Source organism: Miniopterus schreibersii (assembly GCF_964146895.1).
Source record: "Miniopterus schreibersii genome assembly, chromosome: 1".
Classification (NCBI taxonomy): Eukaryota; Metazoa; Chordata; class Mammalia; order Chiroptera; family Miniopteridae; genus Miniopterus; species Miniopterus schreibersii.
The window spans coordinates 22,753,470-22,776,611 of record NC_138101.1 but is presented as its reverse complement, the minus strand read 5'-3'; the positions used below and the strand labels follow the sequence as shown (position 1 = coordinate 22,776,611).

The 23,142-nt window shown below is 46.7% G+C and overlaps 1 protein-coding gene across 15 annotated transcripts in view; it reads left to right on the top strand.

Moving 5' to 3' along the window:
* APBB2 (amyloid beta precursor protein binding family B member 2) overlaps nucleotides 1–23,142 on the top strand; it is a 301,427-nt gene that overhangs the window by 269,152 nt on the left and 9,133 nt on the right. For 11 of the 15 annotated variants that reach the window (XM_081154831.1, XM_081154835.1, XM_081154830.1 and 8 more), the window contains 3 exons: nucleotides 20,740–20,854; nucleotides 21,582–21,669; nucleotides 22,346–22,429. In XM_081154831.1, the coding sequence (XP_081010957.1) occupies nucleotides 20,740–20,854; nucleotides 21,582–21,669; nucleotides 22,346–22,429 (287 nt within the window). Of the gene's footprint in view, nucleotides 1–11,684; nucleotides 11,842–20,739; nucleotides 20,855–21,581; nucleotides 21,670–22,345; nucleotides 22,430–23,142 lie in introns of those variants that run through there. The other 4 variants (XM_081154827.1, XM_081154837.1, XM_081154833.1 and 1 more) reach the window with 2 other exon arrangements.

Sequence of the window (23,142 nt, the reverse complement as noted above, 5' to 3'; positions counted from 1 at the left end):
CAGAAGCAGTTTGTAGGTTTTCTCCTTAAAGTTCAGCTCTTTGCTACTGCCTTTTAGCTGCTACTTGCTTTGTAAAAGGAGTTTTCAGGTGTCTTAAGAAGTTAGTGGCAGAACATACTGTGAGGAAAGCAGCCCTAAAGCTGTATTTGTGAATTTTGTCTATAATTTTTTAAACTATAGACTGTGAGTGCCTGTGTTGTCCAAGATGAAATGTGAATAAAGGGCTTAAAGGGGGAACGACTTTCCCCAAAGCATCAGCCGTTATTGTTGAAGAAGGGGCAGTTGTTCTTGGCAAGGTGAGTGAGGCTCAGAGTGAAGGCATGGTCTGTGTTCTGGTTTCTGAACCCCACCTTTCTGACAACTGGTGTATTTATGAATTCTTTTGTTGTGCTAGCAGGTCCTAGCTTTTGAGCAATGGGAATAACTTATTTAACATTAAACACCCATTATGTGCCGGGCATTGGCAATCATGATTAAATGATAAATGCAACAGGTACCTTCCTGCTTTCTTGGAACTTACACTGTGCTGGCATAGGGCCTATTTCAGGTCCTCTGAAAGGTGTGGATGACACTAAGGAGCCAAAAGGATGTTGCTGCTGGCTGCTGCCCTGGAGATCAGCTGGGTCCAGAGCTGTAGGTGCAAACGGGTGTGCCGAGGACACCTCCCTCCAAGAGGGGAGGTATTAATCAGGTCAGCGGATCACTGCGCACTGGAATTGTCTTCTTGAACCTGCTAACCTTGATCAGGGATACCTCTCAAAAGAGTCTGGGACCAGAAGTGGAGTTCTGAGAGTTTGAACAGTGGCATTGTATATGGATGTGATAATTCCAGTCTGTTTCGAAAGCTGTCTGTCATGCAGTCTCTTAGTCTCACCTCAATAGCTTTCATCTTGAACAACCCCTCGGGGAGATGAATTTCATTCTGAACCACTGACTGAGCAAAGCTTTATATCTGTCTACAGTCTCCCAAGTGTGAAGAGGTGACTCCTAGGTTTAGAGACCTGGAACACAGGTGGAAAACCCAATTTACTCTCTCTCAACTTTTTGTGGGTTTTAGGGAGTATAGTGATGTCACATAATTTTGTACTAGTCTGGGTTTTCAGACTTCTCAACAAATCCCTAGAGTCACATGAAAGCATACTAAATAGTAGTGTCACTTGTTTTTTTCTAAGTGCCTATTTTAAACACTTATGAATATAACATTTTTGAGAAATTCTTAGACCTGTGGATTTCTCTGGTCCTAACATACTACCTGGCATGGGATGCCCTCTATAAATAATTGAATTGTTGAATGGGCAGATGAATGAATATAGGTAAAATATTTTATTTTCTATTTATAGGGTTTAACTATGACCATTACATATACTCGATATTAATAATCTGTAGATTAATTTGCTGTTCAGTAAATATGGAACATCTATATATCGGACATCTTGTGAGATATGTGAGGGAATGAGATAGACAAGATTCAAAGAGGCAGGCCCTAGCCGGTTTGCCTTGGTGGTTAGAGTGTCGGCCTCCAGACTGTTAGGGTCCCGGGTTCAATTCTAGTACCTCATTTGCAGACTCAATCCCTGGCCCCTGGTCTGGGCACGTGCAGGAGGCAACCAATCCATTTCTCTCTCTCTCTCTGTCTCTCTCTCTTTCTCTCTTTCTCCTCTCTGAAAAGCAATGCAAAAAATATCCTCGGGTGAGGACTTTTTTTAAAAAAGGCGGAAGAGAAGCCAGAAAAACAATTCAGAAGCAAGATGATACAGATTAGGATACATGCCATGGAGACAGTCAACAGCACAGTGCAACAAAGAGTAGCTCAGTGGGAACAGGGGCCACCAAGAGGCAGCCCATCCTAGGAGGTGACACCTGAGCTGAGCCTGGAGGTTGAGAAGAAGCCAGGCATGTGGGGAGCAAGTAGGAAGGCCTGAGGAGGAGCACTTCGCGTGTTCCAGGATCTGAAAGGAGGCAGCGCGGCTGGAGCCAGGAGGAAGGAGGCCAGTGGTGTGCTCCGGGGAAGAGGCGGTAGGTGCGGACAAGATCCGACTTTTTGTCTACGGTGGACAGTTTGGGTTTTCTTGTTAATGCCATGAGAAGCTTTTGAAGGGTAGTGTCCTAGGGAGTGTCATGATCTGATTTATTTCATTAAAAAGATCTCAATGAATGCTGTTAAGGGCAATGGATGTCAGGAGCAGAGGCAGAAGCTGGGGGACCAGTTCGCAAGTCCTGGTCCAGGAAAGATCAAAGTCGTGGCCGAGGCAATGGAGAGAAGCCGGTGGTGGAGATTGAACGGGCAGGGCTGAGTGTAGAAGGTGCAGGAAGCGGGATAATCTAGGCCCGTACCTGGAGTTTCAGGTGTACTGTTTCTCTCTTTTAGAAGTACATAGTAATAGAAATAATGACTGTATAAGGACAGCTACGCAGTGGAACAACTAATTTTCAATTTATGTTGTATCAAGACCTTGATTTCATTTTGTTTTATTGTCCAGTGTGGATGAGGTGACATATCCAATGGATGCTCTGCATTTGGCCATTTTTCTAAGACATTTTCACCCTCCCCTGCCCTATCTTTTTCTCAACTGATTATTCGACCTTTGAGCATTTTCTTTGTTCTGTCATAAAACTAAAGGATCAAAGTAAGAAAGAAGATAGGTTTAAGCTTTAATCCATACAGAATAACTCTACCTTTACTCCTACTTTTATAAGAAACTGTTGACAATTGCATTTGAAGTTATTTATTTCATGTGCAACATCCTACGTGGCTCCAGCAGCTGATACTCTGTCATAAATAAAACTTGCTCCATATGTATTTCAAATTGGAAAGAGTAAAATTCCTTAGTAACTTTGCTGGAAATTCAGTGAGCACTTCGTGAGCTAGAAAAGCCATTTCCTTGTATCTTAATGTAGAGAAATGAAATATTTGGTTCTTGATAGGATTTTTGGTGTCGTCCTTCTATCTTCAGATTTGTGCACTTGAAGGATTGCTTCTGAAACCAACTTTGGTTTGGTTTTGCAAAAAATATGTGTATGTTGATGCAGAAAATATTCCTTAAGCAGATGAGAAGGGGCAGAAGTGACTGGGGATGAATAAATTATGACAGTTAAAATAATTATGGTAGAGGAAAAGCAGCTGACAGAGCACAGTTGACAACTGGGGCTGATTTGGCCTGATTCTGTCATGTCAAAGCATGCATGTGTTTGCCAGGTTACATGAAAATGCTGTTTTCAAGGAGTCTAGTGTGATTTGTTTTTTATTTTTCTCCCCTTCCCCCCCACTAAGCATTCTAAGAAGAGTCATAGCCTGCTAATGACCTTCATGAAATAAATGAACTGGGGCAGAGCTCCATCTGAATTCTGGTTCTTCTTTTGATGTCCATGTGAAATTTCAGTTGAGCGGGAAGTTTTTTGGTTCTAAAGAAGATACAGATTGGAAGGGAGCTCTTATTCCTGCATCTGGGTGCAATAGTTTCTAGCTGGCCCTGGAATTTGTCAACTATTACAAAGACTATTCCAGCGTCTCAGCCAGTCACACAGGTGTAATGCACACTTGTTTTAATGCTCTGCTGTTACCATCTTGAAATCCTTAATTTTTCCACATGGGGTCTTGCATTTTCATTCTGCACTAGACTTCACAAATTATTTAACTGGTCCTAATCTCAGTTTTTGTCCACATTGTATGTTGCACGCCTGAGTCAGGTTGTCATCTAATCAGGTTCGGCACTTTTTCTGTAAAAGTGCAGATTTTAAATATTTTGGGCTTTTGGGCTTAATGGTCTCTGTTGCAACTACTCAACTCTGTTAGTGTAGCACAAAAGCAGCGACAGAATATGTGGCTGTGTTCCAGTGACACTTTATTTATAAAAACAGGCAGGGGGTAGTTGCTTTGTGATTTGGGGGCCATAGTTTGCAACCCCTGATTTAAAGCACCTGAATGGAACCCACAGTGACAACTGAAATAGGGACCTTGTCCTTTGGAAGTAAGAAGGCTCTGTCGCCTTGGGCCAGCTTTGTGGTGTTCTGAAAACCAGACTCCAGAGAGAATTTCTGGAGAAGGTTGGGCTGTTTGAGGTATTTCTGTGGCAAATCATTATTCAAACATCCCAAGCTCACACTTGAGCTTCTTCAAGATGGTATATTTATCAAATATGAACAAATATGGACAATAAAAGGAAGGTAAACTCAGTACCATGATGGGATAGTGGTTTTTGGTTTTTTTAAATATCACATTTGATGGAAAAGAAAAAAAGATTCTAAAACAGAGAGACTAGCTGCATAAAAAAGGAACCTTACTGAATAGGAAAGGTGTCTTCTTTCAACCTGTATCAAGAAGCTAACTCCTGCTAAGGTAGCTTGGTACCTGTCGCCGGCACAGGGATCCTCTGGTGCCAGCTCTTCCCACCTCTCTGCCTTAGCAGGTATGGGAACAGGTTGTCTGGGTTCTTTTCCCTAAATGATACACAAAGGTTTATTTCTCTTCAAGGACAATTAGAATTATCTGGGGGGGTTGGTAAATCTTGATAGAATCAGCGTACAAGGGAAATTTATATATTGATTTCTTTAGAAGCAGAAGGGCTGTTTTTCATTTAGACAAATGTTCTGAAGAAGGAATCTAGTTCAGGGCTCTGGAAACAAGATTATTGTTGCTGCTGGAGATGATCAGAGGATAGATTTTGCTTTGCTTTCAGATAGACTCACAAGAGATTAATAATCTTTTCCGAGCTCGCCTGCTGCCCATTCAGATGAAATATGTGTTTTATTAACATTGTTTCAGATGACATGAAAATGGAGTATGAACTAAAGTCCTTCTAAAGTGATGTCTGTGATGAATAGTAGCAGGAGAACAAAATCCAGCCAACTCCCTTTTGTTCAGGGCATTGTTCCCTTAGGTTCTTACCAGGCTGGTTAAGTATATGGGGGAAAGTCCTTAGTTGACCCTATTTACTTATTTATTCAGTCTTTCAAAAACATTTAATGTGTACCTACTATGAACCAGGCAGCGGTGATTGAACAAGGATGAAAGGTTCCTGCTCACAAGGACTTTGCAAGGCGGGGGGCTGTCAACCGATGGTTGTTGACACCAATTCAGGGCCCACAGAAATCTCTGATTTGGAGTGCAGCGAAGAAGGAAACTTCCGTCAGTGCAAAGCAGCTCAATTGTGACACAGCCCGGCTGGGAGGCAGCCCTGGGGCAGGCAGCTCCCGGGCAGGGCCTCTCCTGCTAGACAGGGTTGGTCTGCTCTGAAGGGCACAGAAGGTGTTTCAGCCCAGCCCAGCCCGGGAAAGGCTCCCTAATCCCCGGGGAGCTGGCTTATATAAACAGAAAGCCCCGCCTCTGGTCCCGGATTGGTCAGCCCTCATGCAAATAAGGACTGTAAGTCCTCGCAGTTTGATTGGTCCAAAAGACACTTTCCTGATTGGTCAGAATGGAGCTTCTCTGATTGGTCAGTGCTGCAGAGCTCCAATGGGATGGGGAAAGCCTCAGTCCCATTGGCTGCAGTAGGATTCCGGGAGCCCCTCTATAAGGGCAGGCTCGCGTGACAGAGACACAGTGCAGGCAGGTCAGCGCAGGCTTCTCTGTGAAGTGCAGCTTGCGTGAGAGGCCCTTGTATAGAAATGGCTGCTGGACTCTATTTTTAAAAAAACTTGAGCCCAGTTAGCCACCAGGAGCCCTGCTCACTAGGTGCCTTCTTTCTCAGGGCTCACAGGGAGAAGGAAGGACAGACAGTAAACAAATAAGCAGGGTAGTTTTACATGGCGGTGAGTGTCGGGGTGGTCCAGAGGGTTCTTTTAGGGGTAATGACCATAAGGAGGAGCCCTCCGTGGAAGACATGAGGAAATGAGTGATCCAGGCAGCAGGAGAGGAGAGCACAGCGGCTCTAGGGCAGAAACAGGCTTGTGTACAACTTGGAGAACAAAAGGATCCAAGTGTGGCTGGAGCCCGGCAGGCATGGGTCAAAGTGAAGTCAGAGAGGCAGGTGGGATGTTTCAGGGGGGTCATAAGCAGGGGAGCAGCAGGGTAAGAGGCTGCTGTGTAAAGGAGGAAGACGCCTCAGCCTTTGTCTGGGAAAGTTATTCAGACCAAACACAGCGCTTAATTTTTGCCACCAGGTCCAGCAGTGGTGGAACCAAAAATCCAGTAGGGACAGAGACAAGAGCAGAGAGCCAAGGCCACCTTTCCTCATCTAGGGGTGGGGTTCTGAGGATCCCCTTAACTGGGAGGGAGGCAGGTTTAGGTGCCAGGTGCCCCAAAAGCACCTAAATTGGTGAAGAGATTGGCCATTGTGTTCCACTTGTGGATCCACCACTTTCTAGCTGTGGGGGTTTGAGCAAGTTAAATTCCCTCAACTTAGATTCCTTGTTTGTAACATGAGAGTCGTGAAATACTTCCTCTGCAGGGTTACTGTGTGGTGAGGCCATATAATGTATGCCAAAAACAAAGCCTGGCTGTTAGCAGGTTCAATAAATGGGAGCTGCTATTGCTATTTGTTATTAGCAATCAGTCATCCTAGTGTTAATATCCATTTTTGTTTAGGTATTGTTGAGTTTATAGAGTATCTGTTACCAGACGCAAAGGGTTTGCTGCTTGGGGTGTTCTGTTCAAGAACATGGTTGTGTGGTTGTCTGGTTGTCCTTTGGTAGTTGTATTTACTTATAGGTCCAAAGTTCTTCCTCCCCATGGAAGGAGGCTTAGCCATTGCTTCTGTTCACTGTTCAGTTAATTACACGTTGATTTCTTCTTTGCAGGTGCCTAGTCTCATCCAGTTGCAGTTCTGGTTATAGTTCAGGTTAAGCTCATTGGGTTGCAGCTGCAGCTGCAGGAGCAAAATACTGTGCTACGTTTTAGCATTTAGCAAGAATGGCATTTAGTAAGAACCTCCCAGACCTTGAGACCCTTGTCCTATCTAATGTCAGGAATAATTTTATCTAGATGGAAGCTTACAAAATTTAAATGAAGGCCAAATGGCTTTTTGTGACATCTACACTAGTGTGCCCTCTATCTGCAGAAAGAAATGGGGATTGGCTATATTGTGACAGTCCCTAAAGGCTCTTGAAAATACAGAAACTGATTTAAGAATGTGCCTTGCCCACAAGAGGCCCTCCACGTGGCTGGGGGCATGGAGTTGAAGAGAATTCATCCACTGTGGTTTTAACCACGAGTCTTGTTTGTACCTTGCCTGTGGTCTGTGTCCTCATGGCACTTCTTGCATGGAATCCACTTTCCCAGCATGGAGAGCTGTCATCTTCCCTCCTTGTATCAGTCTTTAAATATTCACACATTCCTATACCTTGTCAGATAGGAGCCTCCTGCTTATCAAGTAGTTTTTGTTTTACCATCTCAACTTTCATGAAGGAACCCAGCTCATGGTTCTATAATTCAGGTAAAATTTACATAATTTTATCCTTTGATTATGCCCGAAACTTTACACCGTGAAATTGTAACAGCATGCATTATTTCTCACTTGAGAACTAAATATAAGTCATGCGTGTATTCTTTTGCTCAGATATTCAGAGAGGCAAGATTGTTGTTTTTTAACTGTAATACAAAACAGATGAGAGCAGACACTCGTTAATTTGTGCTTTCTTCAAAGATGGATTTTTTTCAAAAAAAATTCTTCCTGTTTGCTCTCAAATATCTTTTTTTCCCTCATTAGTAAGCTGACTGGTAACTATTGTGTCTTCTCTCCAGTGGCATGAGAAAGCCCTTTGTTTAGAAGAATGTGCCTTGAATTTCAATAACCTTATACTGCTTTAGGTCCTCAGCTTCACACTTTGTTCTGTTGAGACTGTAACTCCCCTTACAGATCCCGGCAGCATTGAGCTGGGGGCACAAGCAGGAGCAGGAGCAGGAGCAGGAGCAGGGAGGTGGGAAAGTAAGGGGCACACTTGGTCAGAGATGGGTGTTTCTGTCCCAACCGTGGGGTCCTGGGAAGGACAGACCTTTTCCCAACGCTGAATATTCTGAAACTCGCCAGACACCAGATGGTAAATTTGCATAAAATCAGAATTCAGTTCAGGTCAGAGGACTTTCCCCTGCAGGATGTGGATGGTGGATGCTAAAGAGGCCTGTGAATGCGTTTCAGGGATTGCTGAACCTTCACCCCCACCCATCGAAGAGTGTGCATAAAATTGTGGGCCTGTGCACATTTCAGATTCCAAAAGGTTCCATGATCCAAAACATGTTGGGAACCTTCTTGTTGGCATACCTCCCCCTTCTCACCCCAGTTGGTTACCACACTGGTTAGCACATATATCATATGAGAGCCTTATGGAAATTAAAAGAGTCTTCCTCAAAGCATTCTTAGGAAGTGAGTACCACTGTTATTCCCATTTTAGAGATGAGGAAACTGAGGAATACAGAGGCTAAGGGCAAACAGCTAATCAACGCCAGGGACCAAAAAAAATAAACATTTGAGGCTGGGGGGAAAAATAAAATTAGGTTCAGGAGTTGGCGTGTGAGTTTTCATAACATCAAGTTTTATAGGTTTTACTTGGTTGTCATGAGGAGACTGCTGGCCTGTGCTGGAGCCCAAAAGACCCCTGGTGGTGAAAGACAAGCATCAAAACAGCCCGAAGCAGAGAGATCTGCGAAAATGGAGTGAGCAGTGCTCTGGCTGGTCTGCTTTCCGTGCTCAGTGTGCGGAAAGTAGCCGGCTGCGTGGTTGTGTGCTGCATGCGAAGTAGGTGGCTGTGCTGGGGTTAGGAAATGCACCCTCTCTCAAAAAGCCAGACCAGACATTGTCATTCTGGTGTGCTGTTTGTTTGGAGGAATTTCCTATTCATTTGGATGCCCAGTTACACATGCCAAGTAGTTCTGTTATTTCAGGTTTATTTTAATGAAAACAATGCCAATTACTCCCACATTCATTTTCCCAAGAAACAGCTGTGGAGAGCATGGTGCTCAGGCAGCCGTGGGTGTGCGGCTGGTGGGGAGTTCGTGCTGGGGTTTCATTCTTCCCACTGGTGTCTTGTACAGCGAGAAGGGAGTGAGCGTGTGCTGACTAAAGTTCGCCCTCTCCTCGCTCAGAATGTTGTGTGTCAGGCAGAGGCCTGGCTTTGGGCTGATGTTTTACCCCCAGCAAATTTATAAGGCATCAAAATGGGTGGAGCAGCTGCCACTGTGACTCCAAGTTTGGCCCTCAGGGAAAAAACACAGCGGCTACATATCAGTGTTGTTTCCGTAAGTGAATGGCTAGTAATGAGTCTGATTTAAAATAGCCAAGGCTCCAATAATATACACAAAAGAAGCAGATTATATTCTCAGGTCTCTGGATTTAAGATTATTGGGCAATATTTTTGCCATACACTAGGCATAAGCTTTTTATTCAGAATAAAAAATTAAAAGCATTTGGTATATACCAAAATCTAGTCAAGGAAGTGCTACCTGCTCATTCTTCTTTGTAGTAAGAGTGAAAGCATTTCTGATAAAAATCTGAGCACTACGCAGTTCCCTGACCATCTAATCTGAGGTGAGAAATCCAAGACTCAAGGGAAGGTGACTAATGTTTACTAAGCATTAGACTCAAATCCCAGGTCTTTGGATCCTTTACTGATGGTCTGAATTGCCTCCAAAGATTAACTTTGATAATGGGGCCAACGCGGAGCAGAGGGGACATGAGTGGGAGGTGACTTCCCCTCTTCCTGTGGTCAGTGGTACCCAGCAAATCCAAGGAGAGGGCCCCAAACTCTTCTCCAGGTGACCTCCCTTCCATGGGAGTCATTTCATCTCAAATGCTGCCCAGCACGACCCAGCTGAGACATGAAACCATCCGATGACTGAGTGATAATTGATAACTAATGATGCAGTTTTTGCACTTTGCTACGTGCCAGGGACTTTCTTACGCACACCACCTCATTTAATTTAATTCTCATGACTGCCCTGAGCCAGGTGTCCTTAACCTTTTTTCACTGACAAGGAAGCAGGTTCCAAGGGACACACCATCTAACAATGCACCCGACACCTAGAGGGGAGCCTGGGAAAGGGGGAAGGTAAATAACATACGGGGGGGGGGGAGCATGGCTACCAGCAGGATTTGAACACAGCTCTGTATACTTACTCAGCCTAAAGCGCCTCTCTTGGGAATTTTCAACCACCTTCTCCCCTTCAAAATTTCACAGGCCAAGGAAAGAAAGGGAGGCTCCCCACTTATCTAAAACCCCAGGTTCTTTACTAAACCCTTTGCCCCTGTCTTGAACACTTGTGTATAGCAACTTTCTGTGTCATTTGGGGAACAAACCATAAAATGGTTCTGCAGGACTATGAAGAAGTATGAGGTACCCATCATAAGTATATTCCAAAAAGACCAGAATTAGAGTCCTGCAGAATCACCATCAAACTCTGAGTTCGCCATGCAATAGCTATGGGCCTTCATCAAGTTCCTCAACCTCTCTGAACTTGTCTCCTTTTTTGTCAGTGAGGACAGTAATATTGGCCTTGTCAGATAGCTGTTAGGGCAACACAGAGCCAGAGCTCAGTAAAGGGTGGTTGTTGGGAGTGTGACTGTTTAATCATATAAGTTACAGTGTCGTTACCTGTGCCTTGGGGCATACACATCACAATGGTTTCCCTCAAATGTTGAGGTAGATATTTACCTATTTGTATTACAAGTCACATGTGCCTGTTGTGTACTATTCAAACAAATATATTAAACTCCTTCATAGTCCCCCCTGCAGATAACAAACAGTCGACAGTCTGGGTGTTATGTTGTTCTAGACTTTTTACTATGCATGTGTTATGTTACACACTTGAACTTTGCTGCTTTTCATATGAGCCCAGATAACTGCGACTTGGATTGTTTGCCTATTTGGATTCCCTACTTAATAATGTGCCGTGGTTGTGCTCTATTGGGATGTACAGCTCTGCCTTTCCCCATAATGACTGTCACTCACTGCCAGGCGATCGTGCTGTTTCACACCAGGATTTCAGCTTTCATAGCTGCAGGGTTCTGCTGGCTGCTCCATGACCCTGGCTGCAGGGTCCCTGAAAAAGCAGGATTCTTCCTTGCCTCCATGTCACCCAGTGCCATCGCCTCTGTGGTCCAGTTGCTTTATGTATAATGCACCCATGTGACTGACTTGGAGACTCTGCTCTCATACTCTGTCAATTGGCTGTGACAAGACCAGAAGGGGATGGTGAGCACGCTGGGTCAGGAAGTTAAGTGACTTCATTAGGGTGACCCTGGCAGCTCAGGGCAGCTCTGGGAATGGAACTCAAAGTGGCTTCAAATTGCTCTCAGCATCTCTCCTCTTTCAGCTCCTCCCTTCCCTGCACATCTGTTTCCTCACCTTGAGCTTTCATTCACTGGCCTTCCCACTTCCCGCCTCTGCCCTGACCTGCTCTGTCTCCGCTCCCTGCTGTCCTGTTGCCCTTTCATGCTGCACTTCAGTGAAAGTACTTCGATTATAATGTCATAGCTGTATTAATAGAATTTTAGGGGTGTTAGTAGAACAGGTAAGGCTGTTGCCATGTCATTGTTCCCATATGTTTTTCTTTGGGAGCAGGTAGAGCTGGAATAGACGCTAAGTGCCCTGCCAGTGTTTACTGCAAACAGTTTCCTGCACTTGACTGTGATATTTTAAGCTCAGTTACCTCCCCCGGCTGATATGTTGCCTGTAAACTCAGCTGGCAGCTCTTGGCTTCATCGTAACATGGCTCAAAATACACACTTCTGTGTAAGAGTTCAGCTAAAATAAGCACCGAAAGGTTACTGATTGCAGCAGAGCCGGGGACTGAGATGGGACCAGCGCCCAGAGCTGCTGCCCACGGGGGGGTTTTATTTGCCGGATGCCGTGTGAACGCTAACGTGCTGTTTTCTGCTCTGTTTCCTCATGCCTTCCCGGATTCAGAGAGAGGTAACCGTCCGATTTTCACTCTCCCCCGTCCTGGTGTCTTCAGTGTCTGGCCAAGCTCACTCGCTGTCTTTATGCCATATTGCCATCGTCACAGCTGTCCGTGTCTTTGGAAGGCAAAACTTTATTTTGTTTAACCTTTTGTCGTCATCGTTGTGTGTCGTACTTTTAAAACAGAGTGTGGAATTGCGTCTGGGTCGCTAATCCTCTTTCGTTTGGCCCTGTTTGGGGAAGGTGATGGGCAGCTGAATAAGGGACTCGGTCACTCTCGCTGACGGCTGAGAAAAGTCTCATTGGCATGCTAGGGAGTAAATGTGATAGAAATGTTTAGGTTATGTGCCATGTTGTGTAAGGGGGCTTTTCCTGCTTCTTGAAGAATTAATATGAGCAATTGCTTCTGTTACTTATGTATTCTCTAGAGTTTTATTGGTGAGGTTGGGCTCTAGGCTAATAGCCAAGAAGGACTGGCTCAATTTCCAATTTGATTATGAGCTAAAATATATGGAGTTCCTCTCCTCCCTTCCCACATCTAGAAGAGCAAACTGTGGAAAGGATATAACTCTGACACGAAAGGCAGTTTTATACCTCAGACTGTGTTTTCAGGGCTCTGAATGTCCACCTGCCCATCTCGCTGAGTGGAGGCTTTAAGCTCTCCTATTCCATAGCTCTGTCACTTAAAAGCTCCATTTGTTCATATTTTTTTATTTCTCAATTACAGTTTACATTCAATATTATTTTGTATTCGTTTCAGGTGCACAGCATAGTGGTTAGACTGTCATATACTTTACAAAGTGTTCCCCTGGGTATTTCCCTACCCACCTGGCACCAGACGCAGTAATTACAACATTATTGACTATATTCCCTGTGCTGTGCTTTACATCCGTGTGACTGTTTTGTAACTGCCAATTTGTACTTCTTAATCCCTTCACCCCTCCCCACTTTTGATGGAAGGAGAAAGTTTTGAAATTTTTCTCCTTGAAAGAATGAGTTACTGCTTGGCAAAGTTAAGAGGCCCAGATAACATGTTTGTGTTAGAGTCGATCTCAGGTGAACTGAACTGCCACCTGGCTGGGGCTGAGCTGCTCTCTGTGCCCAGTGATGGCATAGACTGGGTGGGAGCACTGCCAGGACCAGCGTTCCAGGGCACGAGAAAGAGAATTTGCGAGCTTGACCTTTGGAGGTAGTGGAACTTCTGGAAGATGAGGGCTGTACATTTGGATGCAAGTAAAGTAACTTGTCTGAAGTAACGAGTCGTGTGTGATCCAATGGTGAGGATATTTTCAGCTGTTTGCTGGTTCCTACCCTCAGGTCTTTTCACTGGGAAGCAGTTGCTCTGAAGATCACAGCAAGACTGTTTTAGAGAGGGCTACGGATTCTGGTCTGCCCACACCACCTGGACTATTTGCAGGTGGTAGAATTTCAGATCTGCTATTTACACAGCCTGTGTGGTCCCATGGAGGTGCCTGGGGAGGGGTTCCCTGTGGAGAATGTGTTGACCCAGGTGATAAGTTCCTGAGATGCACCTTTTAGAATTTATGAATTTAGCATCTTCTTAAATTTGCAAGGAAGGAAAAAGAAAGTTGAGTTTGTCATGCTAGAGCCTGAGCTTTGTGCACATGCCCGTGGGTAAAATTAAAAACAAAGTCGTGTGTGCTATGAATGAGATCTTCTGGATTGGCCATCTCCGAAGATGACATTTCTCACCCCCTTTCTCTCTCTTCTTCCCTCCCACCCCCAAAACAAGGTTTTCAGAGTACTATCAGAATATAAGAGCAGTTAGGCAAAGAAAAGCAGGCCATCTTTAAACAGGATTCCTCCCCCTAGGCCCCGTGCAGGTTGGAGCAAAGAGGAGAAAAAGCTCTTTATCATAGAGGAGTAGAAATGGGACGGCTGGATCAAATCTCTTTGCTGCTGTTTTGTCCCTATTTGCAGGTGGGGCCCGCCCTCCGTAGTAGTAACAATTATGTGATTTACAGCTCCTACAGAAAGATAGGCTGGGAGGACAGCGCCTCCACATACATTTCAGTGAGTCTTAATGTAATTCATAAGAGTGCAAATGGTTATTAAACATCCCTCCTGGCCCGGCCGGGCGTGGCTCAGCGGTTGAGCATTGACCTAGGATCCAGGAGATCGCCATTCGATTCCCAGTCAGGGCACATGCCTGGGCTGCGGGCTCAATCCCCAATAGGGGGCATACAGGAGGCAGCCGATCAATGACTCTCATCATTGATGTTTCTATCTCTTTCTCTTCCCCTCTCCCTTCCTCTCTCTAAAATCAATAAAGATTTTACTTTTTTTAATCCCTCCTGGTTAGGGAGACAGTATTTCAGAGTAGGGTTTTTCTTTGACTTCTTTTAACCACATTTATAGTAACTACTGTTAATCAAATGCCTGTCACTTGCCAGCCTTCACAAATTCTCGCTTCAAACATAATATGTATTTGATCTGAGCAGATTCAGATTCTGTGAAAGATGGTATCAAATTGTGGAGATGTGGCCAGGGACACTGACCGAGGTTTCGTGGCAGACTGAATGGAAGGGAGTGTAACAGAGAAGAAGGGAGGGTTATTGCCAGACAAATCCAGGCTGCAGCGTTACTCACAAGGTCAGCTCTCTCTGGGCTGCCCCAGGAAGCAAAGCCAGATCCCACAAGCAGAAGTTGCAGGGAGGCAAGTTTCAGCTCATTATTTAGAAAAGTGTATATTCTGGTTCAACAGGAATGTTCCAGCAACGGGAAACAGGCTGATTCATTAAGTAAGTGAGATTTCGTCTTACTGAAATGGTCTAGGTACCACCTGTCCAGGCTGCTATAGATGGGACTTTAAAATGTTAGTCTAGGTGAGCAGGAGGAAGTCTGGAGACGCCTCCTGAAATCCTTTTGAGGATAAGCACATAAGCAAATTCTGTTTACGGAAGAGAGTAGCGGGGGAGAGATTTAGGGAAAGGGAATGTCTTGGCCATTTTTTAATAAAGCCCATTTGAATAAAGAATTGTTCGTTCATTCCATAAAGATGGATTCAGCCTGTGCAGGGTTGTTAAAATGCTGTTCACCTGAGAACAATCAAGGCAACCTTTGGTACTTTTTCTTTGCCATTAAGAAATTTGAGGCTGTCGTGTAAGGTGTCTTAGCACTGACATTTCTCCCTGGCAGGACGAGGCTGGCCCTCTGGCGGAATAACTACCAGGGTGACCAGCAAAAGGAGAGGAACAAAAAGAGTTGGAAACACAAGGGCTCAGTGAACAAATGGTGAAAGGTGCTTGGTTCTTGGTACTCACTTCTGGTGCAGTTTACGGGAGATGCAAAAAACTGCAGTCTCAGTCTTCCACTTCATGGTTTATTTTTTTAAAGTGCTGTGATTCCCATGACTAAGGTATCAGTGGGGCAAAGCTCCATGTGTGGGGAGCAGGACACCAGTCCCTGGTCCAGCATCGTAAGTGGAGTGAGCTAGAGCAAGAGACAAAAGTGGTTCTTGCTGCTGAGTGTCAGACAGAGTGCTCAGACATCTGGAAGAATTTATTGGAAAAGATGAGACCCAAGGCCTAGAGGTGCACGGCGCTAGACCACTGGGGTGCCTGGTCATGGGGGGGGGTGGTGGAGAAGCCTGTATGAGCCCAGCTCAGCTCTCGGAGACGGGACCAGGGAGCTGCAGCCCAGCTGCCACTGCAGCTCTGAGGAGAGAAGGAGGAGGAGCGCCATTGAGCGCCCTGCGGGTAAAGGCTCCTACAATGCCCTGCAGCAGGCTGGCCCGCACCCTCACAGTGTCGGAGCCCCTGCAGGCCCTGGCTGGCTGTGGGACACTGGGTGGCACCTGCTGTTGTTTCCTCCCAACTTCACGTGACTAGCCCTGGGCTGATGGTAACAGTTCAGGTTTGCACAGTCTGTCAGGAAAACTCTAGCTTGAGAGGTTGTGTATGGTAAAGCAATTTCGTGTCCCCCCTTGGAATACAGAAAATCTCTAGAAAATGTTAAATTGCTCTTATGTGTGAGCAAAGAGTTCATGTCTTTTAGGATCGTAACACTGATGAGGAAAAACATCTGTCCGAGGCTGAGTTGGGCAGCATATTAATAGTTGTTGAAGCCTGGATAGTGGGACATGGGAGTTCATTGACTATCCTTTCTGCTCTTATAAATGTTTGAAAAGTTCCAGAATGAAAAGTTTAAGGAAAAAAGAAAAAGTTGTATGTACTCTGTTCTTTTAACTCCTATACTCCTCGGTCTCCCAATGCTGGGCCCCAAACTCCATTCTCCAAGGAGAGGGCCCAGGAGGCCGAGGTCACCACGGACCTCACTGTCGCTAAGGCCAAATGGCCCTTCTGCTGATCAGCCTCTGCGGCTCTGGAGCCTTCTCCTAAAATGCACTTTCTTTGAAGTCTTCAGAACCAGCCTGTCCTGAGCTCTCCCCCTCCCCAAACTCTTTCTCCACCCTTTCGTTGGACCCTTGGCTGCAACTGGGCCTTGAAATGCCTTTCTTCCTCGTGGTCCAGGCCTTGTTTTGCCTCTTCTCCTCCCCGCTCCCATCAGCTCCCTAGACTTACTGCCTCCCAGGTCAATGATCGTCCCACCTGGAGCTCATCAGCGTCCCTCACCAAGTCCTTGCCCCTCCCCACCCCAGTGATGAGTGGGCGCTTAGTTACCCTGGAGGGGCTCTGGAGTTATTCTTGCTTCCTCTCCACACTGCCAGTCCTGCCAGCTGTCCTTTCAGTCCCTATTTCCCATCTGTCTCGTCCCTGTTCTCACAACACTAACTTAGTTGTGCACCTTCTTTGGCCTCAATTGGACCATTGCAGTAACCCCCAGTGTCTCGCTTCTTGACCCTTTTGTTCCACCAGGAGGAACTTTTTAAAACATGTTAGATGGGGTCGCATGCCATATACAAAGTTTGGAAGGTTCAGAGAAAGGGCCAGACTCCTGGCGGGGCACAAGGAGCTCCGAAGACCAATTCTGGACTGCTGCACCACCTCCAGGCAGCCACCTGTGGCCTCTGCGCCACGGGATACACACAGGATGACCGGGAGTTCTTCCAGACACTCTCTTACCTCTGTGCCTTTGCTCATGCTTATTTGAGGGTTCTTTGAACCATCCACTGCCCTTCTCACCCCGGTGAGGTCCTTATTAAGCTTAAAGATGCAGCTCAAATCTCATGGAAATAAGACAGTGGCCTTCTGAGGATGGACTCTTGTCTGTTTGTGTTTTCATCTCTGGTGCCTGGTACAGAACAGTGGCTCAGAAGGTATTTGTGGAAGTGAATTAAATATTTTTTAAAATAGACGTCTTTAATACTATCACATATTTCATTAGAACATGAAGCCAACTGGCAACTGTATTTGTTTCCTGTGGCTGCTGTAACAAATTATCATGAACTTAGAGACTTAAAGCAACACAGATTTATTCTTTTACAGCTCTGGAGGTGAGAAGTCTAAAATGCATCTCACAGGCTAAACTAGTGGCCCCAGCAGGGCTGTGTCCCTTTTAGAGACTCCAGGAAAAACTGTGTCCTTGCCTTTCTTGGCTCATGGCCCCTGCTCCTGTTCTTTCACTCGTAAGGAGAGTGCCTCCTTCTGTTACAGGGCAGTGAAAAACTAGGAAAATTCCAGGGCAGGTGCAGTAGGAGAACTCAGACAAAAACTTAAAACAAGGCCAGACAGTGTGGGCAGTTTGCAGCCAACTTGTAAACTGCAAGCCCTTGTCTTTTCCAAGGACACTTGAAAGCAAATGGTTAATGACTCTTCAACTAAAAAATGCAGGAAAGGTGTGGAGAAGAGAAAAACAAGGAGAAAATGAACAAGAACAGGGTTATCTTTTTCCTCCCTCAACAAGAGGCCAGCAGTCAAGGCCTGGCAAAAGGAAACTGCCAGGTGCTTCTCGTGAATTCTGGGAAGGCCACAACAAAATAAGAACCTTGAGAATTAATCTGTACCAAGATATTCAATAAAAATGTTTTTAAACCTATGGACAGGAGAATATAGAACGCCTTGAACCCCCACTCAACTCCCTAGAATTTGGGTGGCCTGAATCCCAATTCATTGCCCTTTAGTTGGTTCTTTACTGTCTCTGAGAGGGGACAGACACAGTTGAGACCTGTCTGATAACTACAGCTCCTATCCTTTGTCCTGACCTCCTTTGTGGTACAGAAGTTAAATACTGTAATAAGCATTTAGACACAAGCAAGGTCCTGAGGGCCAGAGGGCCCGGCAGGCTTCTGGGCTGGACCGCGCGGAGTAGAAGGGGAGGTGCGGTCCCGACAGTGCAGGGAAGCTGGCGGTCAGCAGGCCAGGGAGAAGCCCTGAGGGGACATGGAGTCCCACCGCTCTGGAGCAGACGGCAGGGCTCCTCAGTTGGAGGAATGATTCTGGAAGAGTTGGTAGGATAAGTTTTAGAAGTCCTGAAATCCAAAGATTTTTGGACTTTCCATGGGTGACCCTAGGGCTTTGCGGAGATTTGGCCTCAGAACAGTGGAGGCTGTACATGGAGCTTGAAGGAAAGGAGCTGTGTGTGGTGAGACATTGTGTGCATGGCTCTAGGATCCGTGTGGGGAAGAGTAGCCAAGGGGAGGGGCTGCCCTTGGGCACGGGCTCCCAACGCGATGCCTCCTCTTCATCTCGTTTTTAAGTAGTATGTTGCCTTGATGGAGGGTGAGACTAGGACGAAAAGGCCTCCAGACCACAGCCTGGCAGAAGGCTGTGCTCACCCCTCACGGTCTGGGCCCCGCTCCTCGCTCAGACCCACCCCTGAGCCCACTGTCCCGGGACCCACTCACGCCTCTGCCCACGGGCCAGCTCTCCCACCGGGGGGGGGGTGCTGCAGGCCTGTGCTTCGGGAAGGACGGAGCCCTCGGGACCTGTTGTGGCCAGGCCTGGACTGGGGACTGGGGACGAGAAAGGCACAAGTCATCCTCAGGGAGCTGCAAGGAGCTGTGGGAAGACAGACTCATAAACAGACACGTGTGGTACCGAGGGCACTGTAGGAGGAGCCATGGCAGCACCGGGAGGGGTGCCCACCAGCTTCAACTGAGACCTGAACCTCGACAAGGGCGTGGAGACGGCTCGAGCGAAGGGGCAGGGAGGCGGGAACCTGCTGGTGCTCGCTCGGTGCTAGGGCTGGTGAGGAAAGGATGGGTGGGTTCAGGACGTTTCAGGAGGTAAAACAGGCTGAACATGGGGGCTGGGTGAGGGGGCGAGGAAGGAGGAGAGGGTTGAGAGGTCAGGCGAGGACAGGCTGAAGTGAGAGTGCCTGCGGGCAGCCAGGTGGAGATGCTCTGACCTGGAGCTGTGCTCAGGGAGTCCCCCTGAGGGGCAGCCTGGGGCATGGCAAGGTAGTGGGGACAGACTTTCCCTGCTGGGCCCTCTCGGTGGCCAGTTGCCTCCAGTGCAACCATCCCTGAACCTTTCTAAGGATGCCAAGGGTATTTTGGGGAAAAGTATCAATCACAGTCTGTGAGAAGACCGCCAGTTCTTACATCAAGAGAAATAATTAGAAGTAGATTCATCCGTGGTTATATCTGCAGACATTATCCTGGCTTAGCAACAAATGCAAAGAAATCATTGCGATCCATTACCAGGCGGGTACATCTGGGCATTTATTTTTCATAAACGCTCTGATCTTTAAACTACTGTCCTCCAGTAATACCAGTGAGAAATTCAGTAGTGTCGTGTGGTTCTTTTGAAGCCAGGTAATGTCACAGTAATTATCCCTTTCATCAGTGAAATAGACGCGAAAGCCAGCCCCAGCTGCACGCTCACTGTGGGGTCTGAGCTCACCCTGCGGTCGCCCTGAGCGCTGGAGTGAGACGTGCCGAACAGAACCCAGTGCCCAGGGCAGGATCTCAGCCTGTGGTGTCCCTTTGTTCCAGCCCACCTGTGGCTGCCCGTCAGCTTCCTCCAGCAGCTGTGGGTCACCCCTCCTCCGTGCACGTTTACATGTCAGAACCTGTTGTTTTGTTTCTGCTACCCCACTGTTTGTCACAATATCACTCATGCAAATCCATGTTCTTCTCAAGCCTGTTTTCTGTTTTACAATCATAATGTTTGTTTCTCTAGATTGAAGGTTTCTGTAAAATCCAGTTTTCATTAAGGGTTGTTAGAGAGTCCAAGACTGCCATGGACCAGGTTTGGGGAACACTGTACAGGTGTACCTCACTTTATTGCACTTTGCAGATATTACATTTTTTATAAATTGAAAGTTTGTGGCAACCCCTTGTCAAGCGAGTCTTTTGGCGCTGTTTTTCTTAGGCTCAGATGAAGATTAGCATTTTTGGCAATAAAGCATTTTTAACTAGGGTATGCACATTATTTTTGTAGACATAATGCTATTATACACAATATACTACAGTATATTGTAAACATAACTTTTATACACACTGGAAAACCAAAAATTTCGCGTGACTCGCTTCATTATGGTGGTCTGGAACTGAACCTGCAATATCTCCAAAGGATGCCTGAAACGTGGCTAGACGTAAAAATGATAAAACTGAAGCTGCCCTACTTCAGGCACATCATGAGAGGGCAGAGTTCTTTGGAAAACACAGTAATGCTGGAAAAGAAGAAGACCAGCTACGAGATGGATTGACACCATTATAGAAGCCCTAGGCCTGAGTCTATAGGAGCTGAGCAGGGCTGCTGAGGAGGGGACATTATGGACATCACACAGTCATAAGGTCACCAGGAGTCAGAGCCAACTCAGCGGCACGGAACACATATATGCCTGTAGTTATTTTACTCAGAAATGAATTCCTAATATCCATAAAACTGTTCCTCTGTGTTAGGTAGCCTTTGAAACCTTTTTTTAACCATTGCCTACTGTTTACCACTGACATACGGGCTACTAGCTCAGTTAACATGCTCCACCAGAATGTGTTGGTCAAGCTTCCTTTTTGTAATGTACTGATAAATTTTGTTTGCACAGAGATTTTGCTTATGTAGCAAGAGACAAAGATACAAGAATTTTGAAATGTCATGTATTTCGATGTGACACACCAGCCAAAGCCATCGCCACAAGTCTCCACGAGATCTGTTCCAAGGTAAGGGTGGTCAGGGCCAGTGGCTCATCCCTCTCTTTTCTCACTGCTGAGCAGGGGAAGGGGTGTGAAAGGGTGGGAGAGTGGGCACGCGGACCTGCCACCGAGGTCCCGAGAAGCAGGCAGACCATGTGCTAGGCCAGCTGCATGTCAGGCATTGCCGTAAAAGGCACTCCATCTGCAGAATGATAGAGCTTAGTCCCGCCCAGTCTGGGGGTATAATAGGCGGACAGAATAGTGGCAGATGCCGTGGTAGAGATGTCTGCATCAAGCCCAGCTGGAAACTGGGCAGATTTCCCAGGGACAGGGCACCTGATCTGAGAGCATCCACATCACCCGCTGGCTTATGTTCAAATAGTCAGCCAAACCCCCAGGACACTGTCACCAACTTCCTTCAGCCAGGCCTTTCCACAGGACTTTGCCATCACCTCTGCCAAACATCACCTTTCCGGTTTTGTGCTGACTTCATGACCCAGCCTCACTCTCAGTTTCTCCTGAGCTAGCAAAGCCCAGGCCACGGCCACAGCCACCACATGGCCCAGGCTGGTATCTGTGATCAGCTGGTAACTGTGGTTCCAGCCACAGTTCCTGCAGGAGGGGTCGGGCCGGGAGCTGTCCCAGCTTGCTGCTCTGACCCACAGGGCAAGGACACGCAGATGGGTGCTGGTGTAGAATTGCTGGAGACAGGGTTTTGTCATCACAAACCCAAGCTGTGTTTCCTCCTCTTCAGATTATGGCCGAACGGAAGAATGCCAAAGCCCTGGCCTGCAGCTCCTTACAGGAAAGAACCAATGTGAACCTCGACGTTCCCTTACAGGGTAGGTTGGTGGCGGCCACTCTCTTCACAGGTGGCGCTTTCCTAGTCAGGAACCAAAAGGTCTCAGTTCCCTGGTGTTTCTCATCTCCTTAAAACCACGCTCAAGTCCACCAGCACATGCTGAGCGTGCACATGTGCCCCCTGCCCCCATGGCACAGAGTTGATTTATGTCAGTGGGATTAGGCATAAAGGACCAAGACGAGCTTTGTTGTTGGACAAGATTAAAAAATACTATCCTTAGTGGTTTTCTAACTCATCTACAGCCTAGGGTAAGGACCAGCTAGTTAAAAAACATGTGTGTTGATATTTTGGGGGGCTCCGTTTAGTTCTTTTCCCTGATTGCACCCTTTGTGATTAAATTTTCTCTCGGCATAAACCACACCTTCCACATAGGACATTAAAAGCTGTTACGTAGCACACGTCAAAGAGACAGTAACAGCTTCACACATAGATTCCAGGTCCTGCCTTCAAATGTGTCTCTGCCTAGAAATGAAAATTGAATGGGGTTTTGATTGACGGAGCCCCAGCGTCTGTTCTTATAGAACAGTGGCCTTATTTACCTCTAGAAACAGGATGGCGTGGCACAGGGAACGTGTCCCAGGTGACACAGAGGGATGGCTGTTTTTATGTGTGTGTCAGAACCACAGAGAAAGATGTGTTGCTTTTGTTCCCTGTAGTAGATTTTCCAACACCAAAGACTGAGCTGGTGCAGAAGTTCCACGTGCAGTACTTGGGCATGTTACCTGTAGACAAGCCAGTCGGTATGTGAAACGTTTATCTCTTTCCACTTTGCGGGTGTTTGGGAGCTCACAGGAGGTGTTCGCCCTCCCAAAAGGGTGGGTCTGCTGGTTTCCCCCCTTTCCCTGTCTTGAATCAGGCCCTTGCACTGTCACCAGCCAGAGCACACAGCCAGTTCTGATCAAAAGAGCAATGAGGACAGGCAAGCTGCTCTGGCATTTTGATCCCCAGAATACAGGGCACGTATTTCTCATTTACCCAGCATTCCAGAGAAGCATGATCCAGGGCTTTGCCATTCTCAAATGGGGCTTTCATCTCTAGGGCCAGGGTACCTGCTTCAGTCCTTGTCAACTGCTTGCCGGGGAGGAAGGGCTGAGGGAGCCCTCGTGCTTTCCTGTCAAGGTGACCCAGCAGCAGCATACACAGCAGTCAGCTTGCATCCCAGGGGCAGAACCTAGTTGCTTGGCCACAGCAGGCTGAGAGGAGGTGGGAGTTGGCACCTTTACCTGGATAGAAAAGGCTGTGGAGCGTCAGGACCCTCATGTACTGCTGGGTGTAAAATGATGCAGCGCTGTGGGAAATAGCCTGGCAGTTCCTCAGAAGGTTAGACAGAGTTACCATTTGACCCAGAAATTCTGCTCCTTGGCATGTACCCAGTGAAATGAAAACATTCGTCCACTCAGAAATGTGTACGCGAATGTTCACAGCAGCATTATCCTAACAGTCAAAGAGTAGA